Below are 22,922 nucleotides of genomic sequence, written 5' to 3'. Positions count from 1 at the left end.
TGGCGCCTTAGGATCAGAATCAGACTGAGGTTCCAGTGGTGGACGACTGGTTCAGGTGCGCAGAGGAGACATGGGAAGCTGTCCGTGTTCTCCTTCAGCGGGCCGTGCTGCGCCAAAAGGAGAATGCAGCTCTCCACCGCAATGAGGCCCCAGTGTTCACACCTGCCCCACCGCCTGCCCTGCCGGAAGCTGGGTCCGCAGTTTGTGGGCCATTTAAAGTCCTGAGGAGAGTGAACAAGGTTTGTTATAGGTTATAGCTTCCACCCGATTACCATATTAACCCCTCGTTCCATGTGTCTCTCCTCAGGCCGGTGGTGGCTGGTCCGCTCCAGGAGTCTGAGGTGCGGGAGGTTCCACCTTGGCTAGACAGCTGCCCCGGCGTACTCCGTTCACTCCATACTGGATTTGAGGCGTCGGGCGAGGGGCCTTCAGTATCTTGTGGAGTGGGAGGGGTACGATCCGGAGGAAAGGTGCTGGGTTCCGGTCGAGGACGTGTTGGACCCTTCAATGATGCAGGAGTTCCACCGTCTTCGCCCGGATCGCCCTGTGCCTCGCCTTCTGGGTCGTCCCCGAGGCCGGTGTCAGCGCGCTGCTGGAGCCACGCATCAAGGGGGGTACTGTCACATCGTCCCTCTCCTCGCCGGTGCAGCGTGGTGAGCGTACATTTACTTTTAATGTTATGTCGCCAACAAAACAAGAAACAACAAAAACAAATGTGCAGCTGACTTGGGATATACAGGCCACTAACACAGACAACTACCCACCACTAAGGTGGAAAAACAGGCTGCCTAAGTATGATTCCCAGTCAGAGACAACGATAGACAGCTGTTCCTGATTGAGAATCATACCGGGCCAAAACATAGAAACAGAAAACATAGAAATAAAGAAACTAGAATGCCCACCCTAGTCACACCAGGGCGTGACATCATGCTGTTTAATCAGCTCCTTGATATGCCAAACCTGTCAGGTGGGTGGAGAAATGCTCACTAACAGGGATGTTAACAAATTTGTGCAAAAAGTAGGAGAGAAACAAGCTTTTTGTGTGTATGGAACATTTCGGGGATCTTTTATTTCAGCTCATGAAACATTTGCAGGCAACTTTGCATGTTGCGTTTATATAATAACGCAGTGTTTAGGTCATACGTCATAGAAAACATTCAGGGATGAATGTCCCTGAACCTGAATCGTTGTCACAGTGGCCATACAGTAGTTCCAATGAATAGAACAAGGCAGACTTATTTACGATGATGGATTGCGAGGAGTCAGGCATGGGCTATACCCATAAATAATATATGTTGCAAAGAGTCATCTGGAGGGTCAGTTCATATCAAAGATGAATTGATATGTCCAACTGAGATTACTACTACAGTGTCATAATGCAAGTAGCACTTCAATATACTGTAGAGCACCTGCACAGCATAGCCGGCAGTTAATATCTTTTATGTGAGTCCAATACTAACAGCTGAGTAATAATCCCCGCAGCTTTCTGGTCGCCATCCGCCCGTCACCACGCGAACATGTCGTAGATTGATGTATTAGCACAGTGACAGCACAACCTGTTGAGTGACCCATCAAGTCATCAAGTTCATGTTGGTGAGCCATAGCTGTACACTCCTTAGGGAGAGAAAGAGATACCAGTCTGAAGAAACAGAGCACAATCGCCATGCAGGGTTACACACAGGTCACATTATAAACACAGTATGTCTCATGACATGAAAGGTCATCACTACACAGCCGTAGTGTGTGTTGATCTACACACTAGTATACAATAACTTTGACCTGTAGTGAAGGTTGACTTTGGAGAAGCGATCGTTCAATAGCATTCCTCCAAATAGGATACCTTCCCATCAGTACCTGTCAGGCTTAAATAACACTGTACATGCAAGTCTGAAACCTAATGACAGGTCAGAGGCCTGTCCTGTTTGATTTAGAGATACACTATCCTTCATTCTGTCCTTCCAAGCTTGAGGTAACATCATCCACAACAGAAGGCCTGTCCTAACCTCTTCTGTTATGAATGTATCAATATGTCTAGTAAGCTTCAAAGAAATGTATAACAGGTAAATAACAGTTGAATATCAGACGAAACGTCTTTCACCTTTCACCTCTAAAACCACAGCGAGAATCACAGCTGTTGATAAGACTGGATCTTGTTGTAGCCTGTGGGGAAAAACAGTTTCATCACTTTCCATAAAAGACGCTGAATCAACTCGCAGCAGACGATTTGTTCTCTTAACATGCTCAACCTCAGAGAGTGCGGTGGAAAATTCTGCGCCTGGCAGTTTCAGGTTCCCCTCCTCTTTGTTTGTTCCTCTGTCTAGCAGGTTTGGGGTCAATTTGAATTGAAGTCAGTCTATTTAGGAAGTAAACTGAAATCCCAATAATTCTAAAAGGAAATCTATGTATTAACTGACTTCTCAATAGACTGAAAAGGAGAAGGTATTTTATACAAATAACCCTAATCCTTATTTTACTCAAACCACTGCCTGAATTGAGTGACCTTGAATTGAAGTAAATTTGAATTGACTACAAATCTGCTGTCTAGGCCTTTGTGTCTGACCCCCAGTCACCCTAGCCAAACCACCTGGCCCACAGTCACCCCAGCCAAATCACCTGGCCCACAGTCACCCCAGCCAAACCACCTGGCCCACAGTCACCCCAGCCAAATCACCTGGCCCACAGTCACCCCAGCCAAACCACCTGGCCCACAGTCACCCCAGCCAAATCACTGGCCCACAGTCACCCCAGCCAAACCACCACCCCAGCCAAACCACCTGGCCCACAGTCACCCCAGCCAAATCACTGGCCCACAGTCACCCCAGCCAAATCACCTGGCCCACAGTCACCCCAGCCAAACCACCTGGCCCACAGTCACCCCAGCCAAACCACCTGGCCCACAGTCACCCCAGCCAAATCACTGGCCCACAGTCACCCCAGCCAAATCACTGGCCCACAGTCACCCTAGCCAAACCGCCTGGCCCACAGTCACCCTAGCCAAACCACCTGGCCCACAGTCACCCCAGCCAAATCACTGGCCCACAGTCACCCCAGCCAAATCACTGGCCCACAGTCACCCCAGCCAAATTACTGGCCCACAGTCACCCTAGCCAAACCACCTGGCCCACAGTCACCCCAGCCAAATCACTGGCCACGGGCCACAGCCAGGTGAGGGAGGGCGAAACTCATGCTGTAGGACCTAGGTGTGAACAATGCCAAAGCCCAGACTGAGCCTTGTTCACATCCTGTGGAAGAATGTCACAAATACAAGCCTGACCAGCTGACACAGACTGAATGAAATGGCAGGAGGTTATGAGTCTGTTTGCTCCCAATAGTAGAGCATGATGGGAATGTAACAGACATAACTTTACAGGAAGGCATTGTAGGAGTTTGGAAAATGACATATAGAGTATGTGGAAGTATGTTTTCCAGGAATAAAACAGCAATGCTTACTAGAAAGGTTCAAATGCAGATATGTCACCGGAGGTTATTCTCAGTCGTATTCAAATGAAAACATCCAAGTCTCATGCTACCTCCTTGTGGCCAAATAATAATGAACACAGTGAGTGAATCTGGTGGCCTACAGCAGTGGTTCTCAATCCTGGTCCTGGGGACCCAAAGGAGTGCACATTTTTGTTTTAACCTGACTCAAATCATCAAAGTTTGATGATAAGTTGATGATCTGAATCAGCTGTGTAGTGCTAAGGCAAAACCAAAAACGTGCCCCCCTTTGTCCCCAGGACTAGGAATTTAAAAGCACTGGTCTACAGCATCTCCCCCTAAATGGAGAAATGTCCCAAACAAATCGTGAAAGTGTTTACCTTTAGAATACCACATGGCATTTTCTGACTCAGTGACAGTTAAAGGGGCAATCTGTGAATGGGACATCCATTTTTAGATATTTAAATGAATGACATAGCCATTGATTCTTGGAGAATATAAACTATACATCACAAGCTTCAATTCAACACCCTAACAAAACCCCAACATTTAAGCTTGCTTGTAAAACAAACTGTTTAGCCTCAATAACATGCTGTTTTACGAATCCCATACTGTAGCTTTAAGTGAGATGTTATTCAAGGAGAAAATTGAAAGCCACTGGAGTCAGTGCAGTGAGATAAACAAGCGAGCCAATTTGTCCATTAAATCAAGTGGAGGAGCAATAAACAAAGCTAGTTTGTGATGGACATGCACTTGTAAGGACCATTCACCCTTTGTGCAACTGGTGACATCATGATCCGATAATAGTTTTTTTCAAATGATGTAAATATGATGCTGTTTCCAGATGTTACAGAAGTGATATGAAAAATCTCAATGTAAAAACATAACATTGACAGTCAATTGAAATAATCAGCTTACGCTTTTCTGGAAAAAGTTCTGCTGCTGTTCCATTACACTGAGACTGCATTTTACTGATTAAAATCAATCACATATCTTGTCCAGGTTCATTATCACTGCATATTATTGTATGAGTCTTCAGAATGCAAACACCAGGATGCAAATTATGTACAGAATGTATATTCTGTTGGCTTTCAAAAGCTCAAGAGATATAACGTCCCAATGCAGCCTTATCAACGGCCTGTGCCTTAGTCACAAAACCCACTATATTAGCAACACCCTCTCTCATTCCAATTCCCTTCATTTTCCTCTTTCCCTCTGTCACTCTTCTCCTCTCTCTATGCAGACATCTCTCTCTGTCACTCTTCTCCTCTCTCCATGCAGACATCTCTCTCTGTCACTCGTCTCCTCTCTCCATGCAGACATCTCTCTCTGTCACTCTTCTCTCTCCATGCAGACATCTCTCTCTGTCACTCTTCTCCTCTCTCCCATGCAGACATCTCTCTCTGTCACTCTTCTCCTCTCTCAGACATCTCTCTCTGTCATGCAGACATCTCTCTCTGTCACTCGTCTCCTCTCTCCATGCAGACATCTCTCTCTGTCACTCTTCTCCTCTCTCCATGCAGACATCTCTCTCTGTCACTCGTCTCCTCTCTCCATGCAGACATCTCTCTCTGTCACTCTTCTCCTCTCTCCATGCAGACATCTCTCTCTGTCACTCTTCTCCTCTCTCCATGCAGACATCTCTCTCTGTCACTCGTCTCCTCTCTCCATGCAGACATCTCTCTCTGTCACTCTTCTCCTCTCTCTATGCAGACATCTCTCTCTGTCACTCTTCTCCTCTCTCCATGCAGACATCTCTCTCTGTCACTCGTCTCCTCTCTCCATGCAGACATCTCTCTCTGTCACTCTTCTCCTCTCTCCATGCAGACATCTCTCTCTGTCACTCGTCTCCTCTCTCCATGCAGACATCTCTCTCTGTCACTCTTCTCCTCTCTCCATGCAGACATCCCCCTCTCTCACTCTTCTCCTCTGGCTACGCAGACATCTCCCTCTGCTGCAGGGTGCAGGGGGTGAGAGTCAGTGTGGCCACACTGTGAGCGATAGCCATGGCTGTCCCTGATCCTTTTGAACTCCTTAGTCCACTGGCAACATCCCCTCCACTGGTCCTCTCTGCCTCCGCCTCTACCTCCACCTCCACCTCCACCTCCGCCCCTGTCCCTGCCCCTGGCCTCTTCCTGCAGGCCCTGCGCATGGCCGAGCGGAAGCTGTCCGTCACCAAGCAATAGACCACTGGGTCCAGGCAGCTGTTGAGGCTGCTGAGGGTCACAGTGGCATGGTACGCCAACACCTGCTGTGCTCTGTCACCCCCTATCCGGAAATACACCAACGCCTGGCGCACGTGGAAGGGCATGAAGCAGATGGAGAAGACAACCAAGACAGCCACCAGGAGCCTGACTGCTCTGGCCCTCCGGCCCTGGCTCTGAGGCATCAGCCTGGGGTCGGTCAGGGCGCATGCCACCCTGAGTGTGAATGTCACGATGACCACCAGGGGGAGCAGGAACTCCAGGAAGGACAGGGCAAAGAGGGCGGTGAGTCGGCAGCATGACGTGGCCTTGATCTCCAGCTCCGTGGTCTGGAAGGAGTAGGTGACCACCACGGCGAGGAGCCAGATCCCCACACTGACTCCCTTAGCGACCCCAGGGCTCCTCCAGCGGCGCCCGGCCCCGGCCCACACCACGGCTATATAGCGGTCCACGCAGATACTGGTGAGGAAGAGGATGCTGCAGTACATGTTGACGAAGTAGCTGAACGTGTGAACGTAGGAGCAAGCCAGACACCCTCCACCGCTGTGGTAGAGGGCAATACGAGCAGGGAGCGAGAGCGCCACCAACAGGTCAGCCACCGCCAGGTTGATGGTATAGACCACAGGGGCGGAGGAAATCTGGGAGGGCAGGCAGAAGATGTAGAGGGCCAGGCTGTTAAGGACCACACCCACCACGAACATCAGGGTGTTGACCACCATCAGTGTCACCCACAGGCCGTAGAACTCCTGGTACAGGCCCTCGTCCAGGTGGGCTAGTTTCTTCAGGTAGGGCGCCCCCCACTGGGGGTTGGAAGTACTGTTTATGTCTTCAGGTGTTGCATTGACCACCAAGGACATGAGAATCTCCATTGCTGCGAGGCAGTGATGGACTGCTTCTGAAAAACAGTAATACAGTATTGTCATCATGTGACAGTATAATACGAACAACATTGAGTTTCTCAGTGAGTACAAGTAATATGCTCTTTAGAACTGTAATCACTAGAACAGAAACATGCCCTTAGACCACAACAATTTGACTGTACCCTCCATGGTATGCTCAACAGGGATATTTCTGCACCGTTAAATATCTGCTTTCATAGTGAAAATAAGGTCCTGGGAGGAAATGACCAGAGCTATTTCCTCCCTTAGATACACACTGGAAGAATGTGAGAGCATCACACGTTTCTTTATCTTGGCCATACATGAACGGGCTGTGTAGACTTTGTAAATCTGGGCAGGAACAGGGGATTAGGCCTAGCGAGTCAGCATACATGGTGGTGATGCAGAGTGAGGGTACTGTGTGTCCCTCATCACACACTGTAGATAAACACACTAAATGAACTCATGTAGCGTCTGAATGAAAAGCGGTCAACCCTAGTCCCATGTTATAGAATATGTAATAATACTGGGGTCTTTGTTAGTCATTTTTTAATGAGAGATTGTGTGCAGTTAATAGACTTTTTTAGGATAGAGAATCTCTTCAGTACCCTGATCAGATGTCCTGGGCCATAGCTAGTTCTGACCTCTTCAGTACCCTGATCAGATGTCCTGTGCCATAGCTAGTTCTGACCTCTTCAGTACCCTGATCAGATGTCCTGGGCCATAGCTAGTTCTGACCTCTTCAGTACCCTGATAAGATGTCCTGGGCCATAGCTAGTTCTGACCTCTTCAGTACCCTGATCAGACGTCCTGGGCCATAGCTAGTTCTGACCTCTTCAGTACCCTGATCATACGTCCTGGGCCATAGCTAGTTTTGACCTCTTCAGTACCCTGATGAGATGTCCTGGGCCATAGCTAGTTCTGGCCTCTTCAGTACCCTGATCATACGTCCTGGGCCATAGCTAGTTCTGACCTCTTCAGTACCCTGATTAGATGTCCTGGGCCATAGCTAGTTCTGACCTCTTCAATACCCTGATCAGACGTCCCGTGGTGTTCATGTTAGCTGATACTGTATTTGAGACACTGCTGTGCTGTGTGAAAACGGTGAGGTGTGATGTGGCGAGGTGTGATGTGGTGAGGTGTGATGTGGTGAGGTGTGATGTGGTGAGGTGTGATGTGGCGAGGTGTGATGTGGCGAGGTGTGATGTGGTGAGGTGTGATGTGGCGAGGTGTGATGTGGCGAGGTGTGATGTGGTGAGGTGTGATGTGGCGAGGTGTGATGTGGCGAGGTGTGATGTGAGGTGTGATGTGGTGAGGTGTGATGTGGCGAGGTGTGATGTGGCGAGGTGTGACGTGGTGAGGTGTGATGTGGTGATGTGGTGAGGTGTGACGTGTGACGTGTAACCGCATTAACACACATATCACTATGTTCTACAACATGATACTTATTTTAGTTACATGAATATACCAATATATCAGACACTTGAGTAAGTGCACATGCTCCGTAGTTTCCATTGGCTTTAACACAAATCCTAATAGTCTGCTCTCACACTCCCACGTGTATTATTAGTAACACTTCATTGAAATATTCTATCCTAATGCTACATTCATTTTCCATAAACCTGGAAGCACGATACACTTAAACCTTTCATAAGTACACTCTTATATAAGAGTTAGGACGGAACTTCCAGATAAAGTGGACGGAACTTCCAAATAGAACTTCCAGATAGAACTTCCAGAAAGAACTTCCAGATAGAACTTCCAGATAGAACTTCCAGAAAGAACTTCCAGATATAACTTCCAGATAGAACCTCCAGATAGAACTTCCAGATAGAACTTCCAGATAGAACTTCCAGATAGAACTTCCAGATATAACTTCCAGATAGAACCTCCAGATAGAACTTCCAGATAGAACTTCCAGATAGAACTTCCAGATAGAACCTCCAGATAGAACTTCCAGATAGAACCTCCAGATAGAACTTCCATATAGCTGTCAGTGACGAATACGGAGCTCAGAGAGAGCGTCGTACTTCAATGGCAGTTCACAAAATGTACTCAATCCTTACCCAAAACCTTGTGTCGCACAAACCATCGCCCAAAAGAACAACTTGTTCTTAACAATTTAACCACTTGTTAAGACGCAGTGCACCTCTGTGTGGCCTGGGGAGTAAGAGTTCAGTACGATAATGAATGAACTAGTATTCAGTGGACTAAGCCTTTCTAAAAATGTAAAGTACAGGTAGCCAATCTGTTGTGAGAGAGTTATCTCATTATGCTAGTCTGTCTCACTCTCTCTCTCTCTCTCTCTTGCTCAGACAGAATTTTTTTCAGAGCATTCTCCATTCTGAGAATATTTTTTTACATTCAGATGCACCTATATCACTACATCTCCACAATGTATTCATGAGTCACATTCAAAGTGTATCAAAATAACGTCATCAACTTCAGCCAACAGAAAACTCCTCCAAACTTACCTGTTTCAAGGATAGAATCATGTGATAACCTGTCAAGAGTGGGTGGATGTTGATCTTCGCTATAGCCAGTTAATTTAGCCAATCAGAGTCCGGAGACCCGTGTAGCCTCTGTCACCTTGGACACTTTCTAAAGTATGTCCTGGGTGCTGAGAGGTCTTATTATAGGAGATATCTAGTGTATCTTCTCACTCCATTGTTGAGCTGAGAGGGAGTCTTTCACACCACAGCACACCATGTCAAAATTATTTTAGGATTGAAAATCATTTTATGTCCATTCCCTGTAACAAACCATGTCCTTTAGAGGCTTGGATTATCCTTGAGTTTGAGATTTTCCTGTCTCAATGTCTCTCTCTCTCTCTCTCTCTCTCTCTCTCTCTCTCAGAATCAATCAATCTCTGAAAGTCTCTCTGCATCCTTTAAATCGTTCAAGGTGCATCTTCATATCTTCCAGTATGTTTCTCAAAATATTTCACTAGGCAGTCTCTCAGTGTCCAGTCTCTCAGACTCTCAGTCAGTGTATTCCTGCCTTGGGCCTCTCTCCCTTTCCACTCTACTCCATCACTGCAGTGAAGTCCCCTGGCAGTACTAATCCCATTTCCCCCTGGGTTAGGACACTAAAGGAGGAAGAACCTTCCCAAGTTTCCTTCAGCTGTGACGTCACGGCCCCAAGGATTAGGGGCTCTGCTGCTCCTGGACAAAAGTGTTTGTGTAAATAAAACGATTGAATACAGTAAATGAAGCAGACATTAGTATAGGCCATGAAATAAATACATGGATAAGTGGATATTAGTGCCTGGAACTAAAGGTAACAACAAAGATATTTTAAGCATTTCAAATGGGCCTCAAGAGATGCCATCATGGTGTGTGAAGAGGAAGGTACTTCATGAAAAATTGCAAGTGGAAAAGCATTGTTTAGCTCACAGTGGCTAGCTGTCTTTGCTGGGGTTTCTGACTCAACGAGGGCCTGTCTATGTCATGACAGGAGTCTAAGCACATAATCTTGCTCAACAGTTCACATACCAAGCCTAGACACAAGGATAGCAAGTGTTAGCAAACGAGAACATATAGAGGGTGGTGGATTGCATGGCTGTATAGGGGAAGATACTATGAGAGTAGTCGTTTGTTCGCTATAAAAATGCTAACTAATATTAAATGGGATTGAGCTGATATTGTGAAACTGTCTGGAGTGATGACGGTTTCACAAAAGTGCTGATGTAGACAGGATGGAGTGAGGATGTAGACTGGATGGAGTGATGATGTAGACAGGATGGAGTGATGATGCAGACTGATGTGTAAATGTAGACTGGATGGAGTGCTGATGTAGACAGGATGGAGTGATGATGTAGACAGGATGGAGTGATGATGTAGACAGGATGGAGTGATGATGTAGACAGGATGGAGTGATGATGCAGACTGATGTGTAAATGAAGACTGGATGGAGTGTTGATGTAGACTGAGGAGAGTGCTGATGTAGAGGATGATGTAGACAGGATGGAGTGATGATGTAGACAGGATGGAGTGATGTAGATATAGACTGGATAGAGTGCTGCTGTAGACAGGATGGAGTGATGATGTAGACAGGATGGAGTGATGATGTAGACTGATGTGTAAATGTAGACTGGATGGAGTGCTGATGTAGACAGGATGGAGTGATGATGTAGACAGGATTAAGTGATGATGTAGACTGATGTGTAAATGTAGACTGGATGGAGTTTAGATGTTTCCAGTCTATAGCCTACTTTCCTCTTGTAACACAGAAATAGATAGAAGGTTTCCGTTAGGATTTTGAAGTTGTTACCATTAAGGCGAGCACTAGTCTTGGTCTGGTTCCAAAAAATATATTGCTCTTAATTTGCTCTGCTTGTTCTGTAAACGGTTCTCTAATTTATCAAGTGGACTGAGGGAATGGTATTATTTTAGTATTTTGGCAGAATGCCTTGGTGCTCCAGAGTGACGAGTACAGATTTCAACTTCACTGTACATTAACCAACCAGGCAAATGGATATACAGCACACTGATGGCATCCAGGTTAAGTACAGCGGACATGGTGTATAGTGCAGTACATGGCTGGTTTAAACCTGGGACTTGACCAATCATCACACCTCTACACTGACAGATTCAGTTCAATTACATCAAAATGGCCCTGGTCATTCAGTTTAACAAATACCTCTCTGAAGAGTTGAGGTGAAATCCCAGTTGTTGACGAATCATTATACTGTCAGTACTCGTTGATTTCTGAATAGAATAAGATGTAAGCTTTCTTGTATCTCGTTTTGGCAAATACACCAACATACAGGTAGGTCTCTCTGAGGACCAATATAAAGTGTCTAGATATTTTCCTTCACTGAACTACTCCACTGGGTGTAGGTCACAAATGTTGCTGCTGTGATGGCACACTGTGGTATTTCACCCATATGGGAGTTTATCAAAATTGGATTTGTTTTTTCGAATTCTTTGTGGGTCTGTGTAATCTGGGGGAAATATGTGTCTCTAATTTGGTCATATAGTTGGTAGGAGTTTAGGAAGTGCAGCTCAGTTTCCAACTCATTTTGTGGGCAATGTGCACATAGCCAGTCTGCCTACGACGGCCTTTCTCAAATCAAATCAAATTTTATTTATCACATACACATAATATAATAATAATAATAATAATAATAAATAATATAATAATAATATAATAATAATAATATAATAATATAATAATAATAATATATGTTTAGCAGATGTTAAGTCATGCGATGGGTGGTCCCGGGATCGAACCCACTACCCTGCGTTAAATGCTTGTGAAGGACTAACATGGTTAGTGTTAATGCGAGTCCTTGTGCTTCTAGTTCAATGCAGTGATAACCAACAAGTAATCTAACTAACAATTCCAAAACTACTGTCTTATACACAGTGTAAGGGGATGAAGAATATGTACATAAGGATATATGAATGAGTGATGGTATAGGGCAGCATACAGTAGATGGTATCGAGTACAGTATATACATATGAGATGAGTATGTAGACAAAGTAAACAAAGTGGCATAGTTAAAGTGGCTAGTGATACATGTATTACATAAGGATGCAGTCGATGATATAGAGTACAGTATATACGTATGCATATGAGATGAATAATGTAGGGTAAGTAACATTATATAAGGTAGCATTGTTTAAAGTGGCTAGTGATATATTTACATAATTTCCCATCAATTCCCATTATTAAAGTGGCTGGAGTTGGGTCAGTGTCAATGACAGTGTGTTGGCAGCAGCCACTCAATGTTAGTGGTGGCTGTTTAACAGTCTGATGGCCTTGAGATAGAAGCTGTTTTTCAGTCTCTCGGTCCCAGCTTTGATGCACCTGTACTGACCTCGCCTTCTGGATGATAGCGGGGTGAACAGGCAGTGGCTCGGGTGGTTGATGTCCTTGATGATCTTTATGGCCTTCCTGTAACATCGGGTGGTGTAGGTGTCCTGGAGGGCAGGTAGTTTGCCCCCGGTGATGCGTTGTGCAGACCTCACTACCCTCTGGAGAGCCTTACGGTTGAGGGCGGAGCAGTTGCCGTACCAGGCGGTGATACAGCCCGCCAGGATGCTCTCGATTGTGCATCTGTAGAAGTTTGTGAGTGCTTTTGGTGACAAGCCGAATTTCTTCAGCCTCCTGAGGTTTGTCTGTGATGTGTATGCCGAGGAACTTAAAACTTGCTATCCTCTCCACTACTGTTCCATCAATGTGGATAGGGGGTGTTCCCTCTGCTGTTTCCTGAAGTCCACAATCATCTCCTTAGTTTTGTTGACGTTGAGTGTGAGGTTATTTTCCTGACACCACACTCCGAGGGCCCTCACCTCCTCTCTGTAGGCCGTCTCGTCGTTGTTGGTAATCAAGCCTACCACTGTTGTGTCGTCCGCAAACTTGATGATTGAGTTGGAGGCGTGCGTGGCCACGCAGTCGTGGGGGAACAGGGAGTACAGGAGAGGGCTCAGAACGCACCCTTGTGGGGCCCCCGTGTTGAGGATCAGCGGGGAGGAGATGTTGTTGCCTACCCTCACCACATGGGGGCGGCCCGTCAGTAAGTCCAGTACCCAGTTGCACAGGGCGGGGTCAAGACCCAGGGTCTCGAGCTTGATGACGAGCTTGGACGGTACTATGGTGTTGAATGCCGAGCTGTAGTCGATGAACAGCATTCTCACATAGGTATTCCTCTTGTCCAGGTGGGTTAGGGCAGTGTGCAGTGTGGTTGAGATTGCGTCGTCTGTGGACCTATTTGGGCGGTAAGCAAATTGGAGTGGGTCTAGGGTGTCAGGTAGGGTGGAGGTGATATGGTCCTTGACTAGTCTCTCAAAGCACTTCATGATGACGGAAGTGAGTGCTACGGGGTGGTAGTCGTTTAGCTCAGTTACCTTAGCTTTCTTGTGAACAGGAACAATGGTGGCCCTCTTGAAGCATGTGGGAACAGCAGACTGGTATAGGGATTGATTGAATATGTCCGTAAACACACCGGCCAGCTCCGGTCTGCGCATGCTCTGAGGGCGCGGCTGGGGATGCTGTCTGGGCCTGCAGCCTTGCAAGGGTTAACACGTTTAAATGTCTTACTCACCTCGGCTGCAGTGAAGGAGAGACCGCATGTTTTCGTTGCAGGCCATGTCAGTGGCACTGCATTGTCCTCAAAGCGGGCAAAAAAGTTATTTAGTCTGCCTGGGAGCAAGACATCCTGGTCCGTGACTGGGCTGGGTTTCTTCTTGTAGTCCGTGATTGACTGTAGACCCTGCCACATGCCTCTTGTGTCTGAGCCGTTGAATTGAGATTCTACTTTGTCTCTGTACTGACGCTTAGCTTGTTTAATAGCCTTGCGGAGGGAATAGCTGCATTGTTTATATTCGGTCATGTTACCAGACACCTTGCCCTGATTAAAAGCAGTGGTTCGCGCTTTCAGTTTCACGCGAATGCTGCCATCAATCCACGGTTTCTGGTTAGGGAATGTTTTTATCGTTGCTATGGGAACGACATCTTCAACGCACGTTCTAATGAACTTGCACACCGAATCAGCGTATTCGTCAATATTTTTATCTGACGCAATACGAAACATGTCCCAGTCCACGTGATGGAAGCAGTCTTGGAGTGTGGAGTCAGCTTGGTCGGACCAGCAGGGCTATGCTCACTGAGTGTACATAGTCAAAGCTTTCCTTAATTTTGGGTCAGTCACAGTGGTCAGGTATTCTGCAACTGTGTACTCTATGTTTAGGGCCAAATAGCATTCCAGTTTTCTCAGTTTGTTAGTAAATTCTTTCTAATGTGTCAAGTAATTATCTTTTTGTTCTCTCATGATTTGGTTGGGTCTAATTGTGTTGCTGTCCTGGGGCTCTGTGGGGTGTGTTTGAGCCCCAGGACCAGCTTGTTTAGGGGACTCTTCTCCAAGTTCATCTCTCTGTAGGTGATGGCTTTGTTATGGAAGGTTTGGGAATCACTTCCTGTGCATTATTTGGTGTAATACATTGTACACTGAGGATATTTTTTTCAGAATTCTGTATGCATAGTCTCAATTTGGTGTTTGTCCCATTTGATGAATTATTGATTTATGAGTGGACCCCAGACCTCACAACCATAAAAAGGCAATGGGTTCTATAATTGATTAAAATATTTTTGGGGATGTTGAATGATATTCCTTTTTATGGTGTATAAGGCCCTTCTTGCCTTGTCTCTCAGATTGTTCACAGCTTTGTGGAAGTTACCTGTGGTGTTCATGTTTAGGACGAGATATGTACAGTTGTTTGTGTGGTCTAGGGCAACGGTGTCTAGATGGAATTTGTATTTGTAGTCCTGGCAACTGGACCTTTCTTGGAAAACAATTATTATTGTATTACTGAGATTTACTGTCAGGGCCTAGGTTTGACAGAATCTGTGCAGAAGAGCTAGATGCTGCTGTAGGCCCTCCTTGGTTGGGGACAGAAGTACCAGATCATCAGCAACCCCTTCAATTTCTCTCTCTGTCCCCCCCACTCTCGTCAGTTTATATGTTATTTCCACAACGGTCCATCATGGGGCCAGTGTTTTTAAAACAGGAGATTAGCATGTTCCACCACACTGACTTGACACGGGGGCACATGAAGTTTGTTTGAGGCTGGCTCCAGGGTGGTCTATTGTCCTGCTCTGTTTATGTCTTCATAAACCTCCCTCTCACACTGCACTGGCACCTGGCCTCCGAGTGCTGCCGACCCTGCATTCATGGACTCACTCTCCCCCCGTGCCTTCATTTCTACCTAATAGTGGATTTTTATGAGGTGATTGTTAGTTTTGCGAGACAATTAGTTGAATTAATAACGGTAGAATCAAGGAAGTACCCTTTTAAGGGCAAAATTCTGACAGAATGTTTTATTTTAATTTTGTGTGAAAATGCAACTCGTAAAAAAGAAATGACCAACATGGTATAAACACCACCTGGTGCTGAGCACTCAGGAAGTAGACCACCATCTAAGCCAGTCTATACGTCAAGATGAATAAAGATAAAAATAAATACCATCTATTTCAAATAAACAGAGGTCTATATAGTGTAGACAATGTTTGCACCATCGTCTCATTAAAAGCTATTGTAACAACACCTCTAGCAGTATTACTGTACTTTGAGAGCTTTGCGATGGACCGGCACTATCCTGTCAGGGTCCATGGGCTAAAAACAAGCCTAAACACTTGTCACAGTGACAAAGCACAGAACGGCAGGCATATTTCAGCTCTCTTTACCCAAAGTGTCTTGGAAACCGGGTATATTAGGATGTACATAGCAGATCCTGAAGTAAGCCTTAACGTGCCCTTTCAGGCAGCTGTAGTCTGGACTACAGCACCTTTGTACCTTCCAGTGGCGTACCGAAAGTATCAAAAGAAAACAGCACCAAAATAAAATATTGACAGAGTCACATTCCTTTATTTAAGTGTTGTGCTTTTCAGATGTATATTCAATGGGCATTGTGAGCATATAGACAGAATGCCCCAGATGGAATCGGAGCCATGACCATGTCATTGAAAACCCCGTGCTCTATCAGATGTCCCCACGGTCTTTCTCTTCACATAGAGGACTGACCTCAGAGAGGCTGTACATAGACTTAACATGGTCCTGGTGTTGGTCTTCATTGACAGGCACATTACAGACCTCTTCCAGGGTGATCCTGGGAGTCACCGACGCCTTCAGCCTCTACACCAAGAGAGAGTAATACATTCATATATCTGCCCATCAACACATCCATCCATCCATTCATCCATCCATATAATGGATTAATATGCATTTACATACAAACCTTACCGCTAAGCAAGTGCCTTTCCTTCCAAGAAGCTCATGCATGGCTCCAAGAGGGATCCAGCCAACGGACAGAAAGATGATGATCCATGCAACACCTTCAGCCCATGCTGGGTAGAGATATGTCTTCTCGTAAAGAAGTGGTTTGTGCTGGACCATGGCAGTGACTAATATGGCCTGCAGGTAGAAATAGGTTGGGAAAAGAGTTTACCTTCCAAGGTAGGTAAAAAAAAAATCATAGCCTTACAGCTGCAGTAGGGTTGGACAGGCTTCCTGTGTAGATTAAGACACCACGGATTTGGTTTTTAATCCCTGGATTGAGGTACGTTTTCCTAGCCATGTTTGGCGCTGGACCCACGGTGTCTTAATCTAGACAGCCTGTTCGACCCTGGTGCAGCTGTTAGCTATTTTTCACCTAGCCAGAAGATCCTTGCTAAGGTTGAATACATACGTTTTTTGTTAAACAAATATCTTAATCCCAAAGAAAAGTCCACTATAAAAAGGTAAGAGACGTACCTGTGCAAAATACATAACCGGGAAACACATTTAAACTCGCAATACAATGCAGCGTGATTTGTATGCATTTATTTAGAGGGTAGATCAGCTTTAATATTGCAGATATATTATGCAATCTATCAATGTAATTGTCTGCATCATTTCTAATCGGCAGGTAGCCTAGTGGTTAGAGCATTGAACTAGTAGCTGAAAGGTTGTTAGATCAAATCCCTAAACTGACAAGGTAAAAATCTGTTCTGGCCCTGAACAAGGCAGTTAACCCACTGTTCCTAGGCCATCATTGAAAATAAGAATTTGTTCTTAATTAACTTCTTCGATATAGGGGGCACTCTTAATTTTTGGATGAAAAATGTTCCCGTTTTAAACAAGATATTTTGTCACGAAAAGATGCTTGACTATGCATATAATTGACAGCTTTGGAAAGAAAACACTGACGTTTCCAAAACTGCAAAGATATTGTCTGTGAGTGCCACAGAACTGATGTTACAGAAAAAACCCAGATAAAAAATACGATCAGGAAGTGCCGCATTTTTTGAAACCGCCTCATGGCAATGACTCCTTATATGGCTGTGGAGGAGCTAGTAGTCAGCTTACCTTTTCCACGTTTTCCCCAAGGTGTCTGCAGCATTGTGACGTATTTGTAGGCATATCATTGGAAAATTGACCCTAAGAGACTACATTTACCAGGTGGTCGCTTGGTGTCCTCCGTTGCAATTATTGCGTAATCTCCAGCTGCAGTACTTTTCTGTTTGCTACGGAGGAGAAACCCAACTGCCACGAAGGATTTATCATCGAATAGATGTGAAAAACACCTTGAGGATGATTCTAAACAATGTTTGCCATGTTTCTGTCGATATTATGGAGTTAATTTGGAAAAAGGTTTGGCGTTGTAGTGAATGAATTTGTTTTTTTTTCTTAGCCAAAAGTGATGAAAAAAACGGAGCGATTTCTCCTACACAAATAATCTTTTTGGAAAAAAGGCACATTTGCTATCTAACTGGGAGTCTGAGTGAAAGCATCTGAAGTTCTTCAAAGGTAAATTATTTAATTTGGTTGCTTTTCTTATTTTTGTGAAAATGTTGCCTGCTGCCAGCACAGCCTAGCATAGCATTATGCCATACTAAACTTACACAAATGCTTGTCTAGCGTTGGCTGTAACGCATATTTTGAAAGTCTGAGATGACAGTGTTGTTAACAAAAGGCTAAGCTTGTGTTTGAATATATTTATTTAATTTAATTTGCGATTTTCATGAATAGGAAACGTTGCATTATGATAATGCGCTTGAGGCTATGATTACATTCCCGGATACGGGATTGCTCGTCGCTGGAGGTTAACTGACTTGTCTAGTAAAATAAATATATACCCCAATATTAACATTTTTTGTAAATATACACTAGCGGTCAATAGTTTGAGCTTTTTCTTTTCTCTATTCTAGAATAATAGTGAAGACATCAAAACTATGAAATAACATATGCAATCATGGAGTAACCAAAAAAGTGTTAAATCAAAACTAATGTTATATTTGAGATTCTTCAAGGTAGCCACAATTTGCCTTGATGACAGCTTTGCACACTCTTGGCATTCTCTCAACCAGCTGCTCTGGATAATCAACAAGCTCTCACAGTCTCAGAAAAGAGAGCGTTTATCCATGTTTTCTATATGTCAAACTTCAAAGTTAAGGGTTAAGTTTAGGCACTCATTCTGAATGGTTAAGGTAAGTGTTAAGGTTTGAGATAGAGTTAAAACAAAATAACATTAAACCAGTGTCCACAAATGAGATCTAACACATAACCTTCTGATCCAGAATCATGGGATTACGACCACCTGCCACCCCCTTCCACAACCCAAGCCTACTTGATGGTATTAGCGCTCACTGTTGTCCCTAATGTTCGGTTTTCATGGCATTTCCCGACGTCTTCAGGACATGGACAGATGTCAGATTTCGACATCAAACTTGAACAACCTCCATGGGATAAGGGCCATGTCACCCACTGCACTGGGTTAGTGCATGAATGAGGATCTTCAAGTAGACTCACCAGGATCAACAGCGGGGAGACCACCAACCAGCAGGCCTTAAAGAAAATGTTTGGAGGCTTTCCCAGAATCCTTTTCACCATGATGGAGAGCCGCCATACTCCTACAAATCAGCAGGAAGTGTAAAGCATTTAAGCAATGATCAGAATGATATCTGCAAAGGTCATTACTTGTTGTATATAAAATCAATCTTTGAAAAGAAAGGTCACATGATGTCTCCATTGGGGACATGTTCAGAAAATACTTCACAAATCTTCTTTGGAAGCAAGAGGCCTTGTTTTGGAGAGAAATCAATGAAATGTCATACATACTTCAGGTCATTATTATTCAGGGTCAGATGAAGCAAACATATACATTCATTGTGGAAAAGAGCACCATATAAGCTCTCATTGGAGCACTTACCAAATATCCAGCTTAGAGCAACGACTTCAAATAAAGAAGTAAACATCAGTGTTATGCAAACAGAATAGTCTAACAGCTGGAAGATGTAGACTCCGCCCTGTGAAGACCAAGACCCAAGGGCACATAGGTTATTTGTTTGAAAAGGATAATGGCACCAAGGTTACACCTCTTGAAACCAGACACACACACGCATGCACACACATACACACATACACACACTTAAATGGCATATATTAAACAGAAATACAAACACACTCACACACCTGAGTAATGCAGGGAAGGCCAAACAGGAAGGTCAAGAAGCAGATTAATAGGGTCACCAGCTCTTTATAGTTCAGCATGAGGAGAAGCTTTGGGCCAAAGCTGTCCATAACGAAAGTGCCCATGACCTCCACAAGGGCAAACTATAAAGACAAAACACACATTCAACGATACAGACAAAACACAAATTATACAGACAAAACACACAAATTATACAGACAAAACACACAAATTATACAGACAAAACACACATTCTATAAACACAAAACACACATTCTATAAACACAAAACACACATTAAACTATACAGACATTACACTCAAACTATACAGACATTACACTCAAACTATACAGACATTACACTCAAACTATACAGACATTACACTCAAACTATACAGACATTACACTCAAACTATACAGACATTACACTCAAACTATACAGACATTACACTCAAACTATACAGACATTACACTCAAACTATACAGACATTACACTCAAACTATACAGACATTACACTCAAACTATACAGACATTACACTCAAACTATACAGACATTACACTCAAACTATACAGACATAACACTCAAACTATACAGACATAACACACAAACTATACAGACATAACACACAAACTATACAGACATAACACACAAACTATACAGACATAACACACAAACTATACAGACATAACACACATTAAACTATACAGACATAACACACATTAAACTATACAGACATAACACACATTAAACTATACAGACATAACACACATTAAACTATACAGACAAAACACACATTAAACTATACAGACAAAACACACATTAAACTATACAGACAAAACACACATTAAACTATAAAGACAAGACAAACAGTAAACTATACTGGCTATGTGTGTGTGTAAGTGCATGTGCGTGTGTGTGTAAGTGCACGTGTGGGCGTGTGTGTGTATGTGTAAGTGCATGTGCGTGTGTGTGTAAGTGTACGTGTGGGCATGTGTGTGTGTGTGTGTGTTTCTGTGCTACTAAACCTGACTATCCAGGCCGAGACACATCAGCATAAGGAAGAAGAGGAAGGCCCAGAGCTGAGAGACAGGCATGGTGCTGAAGATCTCTGGGTAAACCACAAATGCCAAACCAGGTCCTGGATAAACACACACAACATGCACCAATTTGTAAGTCGCTCTGGATAAGAGCGTCTGCTAAATGACTTAAATGTAATGTAAATGTCAATGTGTCTATGACCATGACATGTTCTTTACATGCGTTTTCAGTACTAGTGTGACAGTTCAGGCAAGAACACATTCTAGGCCAGGTATGGCAGTTGCATCATTCAATTACTTCACACTACATCTTGACTGGCTGCATCACTGCTTGGTATGGCAACTGCTCAGCATCCAACCGTAAAGGCACAACAGAGGGTAGTGCATACGGCCCAACACTGGGGCCAAGCTTCCTACCATCCAGGACCTCTATGCCCAGCGCTGTCAGAGGAAGGCACTAAAAATGATCCATTTGCCACTCAAGTCACAGTCTGTTCTCTCTGCTACTGCATGGCAAGCAGTACCGGAGCGCCAGGTCTGGGTCCAAAAGGCTCCTGAACAGCTTCCAACCCAAAGACATAAGATTGCTAAACAGTTAATTAAATGGCTACCCAGACTTTCTGCTTTTCACACCTCACATACATGTACATAGTAATTCAATCAATCACCAAACCAAACCCAATTATTACCTTGGAGACTGCGCCGGAGAAGATGGCTGATATTCTACGTGCTCCTAACTGATCGTGTTCTTATGTTCATATTTTTGCATTGTTTGTAACTTATTTTTTAAACTTATTTTGAAGATAATGTTGCTGCTATCGTCTCTTATGACCTAAAATAACTTCTGGACATCAGAACAGCGATTACTCCAACTGGCAGAAGCCTTTTTTTTCCTAATAACGAGTCCGACGAGCCCGACTTGAACGACATTCTGCTTTCCCGGGAACATGCCGAAAATCCCGTCAATTGTGTGAAGAGACGACGGAGAAAAAGAGGACGGAGTAAACCCCCCTGCCTTCCGTTCTACTAGCTAACGTGCAATCATTGGAAAATAAAATGGATGACCTACGAGGAAGATTAAACTACCAACGGGACATTAAAAACTATAATATCTTTAGCTTCACAGAGTTGTGGCTGAGCGACGACATTATCAACATACAGCTGGCTAGTTATACACTGTATCGGCAGGATAGAACAGCGCCTTCTGACAAGGGGAGGCAGACAATGTATTTTTGTAAATAATATCTGGTCTAAAGTCTCAAGGTTTTGTTCGCCTGAGGTAGAGTATATCATGATAAGCTGTAGACCACACAATTTACCTAGAATTCGCAATTTGTATATTTCGTAGCTGTCTACATACCACACAGACCGATACTGGCACTAAGACCGCACTCAATGAGCTGTATTCTGCCATAAGCAAACAGGAAAACGCTCATCCAGAGGCGGCGCTCCTAGTGGCCAGGGACTTTAATGCAGGGAAACTTAAATCTGTTTTACCAAATGTCTATCAGCATGTTAAATGTGCAAAACTATAGACCAGCTTTACTCCACACACAGAGACATGTGCAAAGCTCTCACTCACCCTCCATTTGACTATTCTGACAATAATTATATCCTCCTGATTCCTACTGACAAGCCCAAATAAAGCAGGAAGCACCAGTGACTCGGTCAATAAAAAAGTGGTCAGATGAAGCAGATGCTAAGCTACAGGACTATTTTGCTAGCACAGACTGGAATATGTCTGGGATTCTTCCTATGGCATTGAGGAGTACACCACATCAGTCATTGGCTTCATCAATAAGTGCATCAATGACGCTGTCCCCAGTGACCGTACGTACATACCCCAACCAGAAGCCATGGATTACAGGCAACATCCGCATCAAGCTAAATGCTAGAGCTGCCACTTTCAAGGAGCAGGATTCTAACCTGGAAGATTATAAGAAATCCCCCTATGCCCTCTGATGAACCATCAAACAGGCAAAGTGTCAATACAAGACTAAGATCGAATCATACTACACCTACTCTGACGCTCGTCGGATGTGGCATGGCCTGCAAACCATTACAGACTATAAAGGGAAGTACCGCCGAGAGCTGCCCAGTGACACAAGCCTACCAGATGAGCTAAACTACGTCTATGCTCACTTTAAGGCAAATAACACTAAAACATGCATGAGAGCACGAGCTGTTCTGGACGACTGTGTGATCACGCTCTCCGCAGCAGATGTGAGTAGGACCTTTCAACAGGTCAACATTCACAAGGCCGGAGAGCAACATGGATTACCAGGACGTGTACTCCGAGCACGCGCTGACCAACTGGCAAGTGCCTTCACTGACATTTTCAACCTCTCCCTTTCCAATAATACCAACATGTTTTAAGCAGACCCTGTGCTGTGCCCAAGAACACTAAGGTA

General features: G+C 44.4%; 2 protein-coding genes across 2 annotated transcripts in view; both read right to left on the bottom strand.

Moving 5' to 3' along the window:
* Nucleotides 1-5,371: 5,371 nt before the first annotated feature.
* On the bottom strand, nt 5,372-6,511 carry LOC118373875 (G-protein coupled receptor 20). The gene has a single exon (XM_035760144.1). It carries the CDS (start codon nt 6,509-6,511, stop codon nt 5,372-5,374), a length of 1,140 nt encoding a protein of 379 aa, XP_035616037.1.
* Nucleotides 6,512-15,824: 9,313 nt separating this feature from the next.
* Nucleotides 15,825-22,922, bottom strand: part of LOC118373874 (sodium- and chloride-dependent betaine transporter-like) — a 47,897-nt gene continuing 40,799 nt past the window's right edge. The window contains exons 9-14 of the mRNA XM_052472714.1: nt 20,500-20,612; nt 19,476-19,616; nt 19,213-19,309; nt 18,813-18,913; nt 16,266-16,436; nt 15,825-16,157 (exon numbers count right to left, since the gene is read on the bottom strand). Of these exons, the coding sequence (XP_052328674.1) occupies nt 16,005-16,157; nt 16,266-16,436; nt 18,813-18,913; nt 19,213-19,309; nt 19,476-19,616; nt 20,500-20,612 (776 nt within the window). The 3' untranslated portion in view covers nt 15,825-16,004. The remainder of the gene's footprint in view (nt 16,158-16,265; nt 16,437-18,812; nt 18,914-19,212; nt 19,310-19,475; nt 19,617-20,499; nt 20,613-22,922) is intronic.

Source organism: Oncorhynchus keta, chromosome 20 (genome assembly GCF_023373465.1).
Source record: "Oncorhynchus keta strain PuntledgeMale-10-30-2019 chromosome 20, Oket_V2, whole genome shotgun sequence".
In the NCBI taxonomy this organism is placed as follows: domain Eukaryota; kingdom Metazoa; phylum Chordata; class Actinopteri; order Salmoniformes; family Salmonidae; genus Oncorhynchus; species Oncorhynchus keta.
Note: the sequence above shows the minus strand (reverse complement) of the source record. Positions and strands in the feature narration are given on the sequence as shown.

What these genes read in the sequence shown, in the direction of transcription:
- LOC118373875 (XM_035760144.1), bottom strand. Translation starts at nt 6,511, where the DNA reads ATGGAGATTCTCATGTCCTTGGTGGTCAATGCAACACCTGAAGACATA.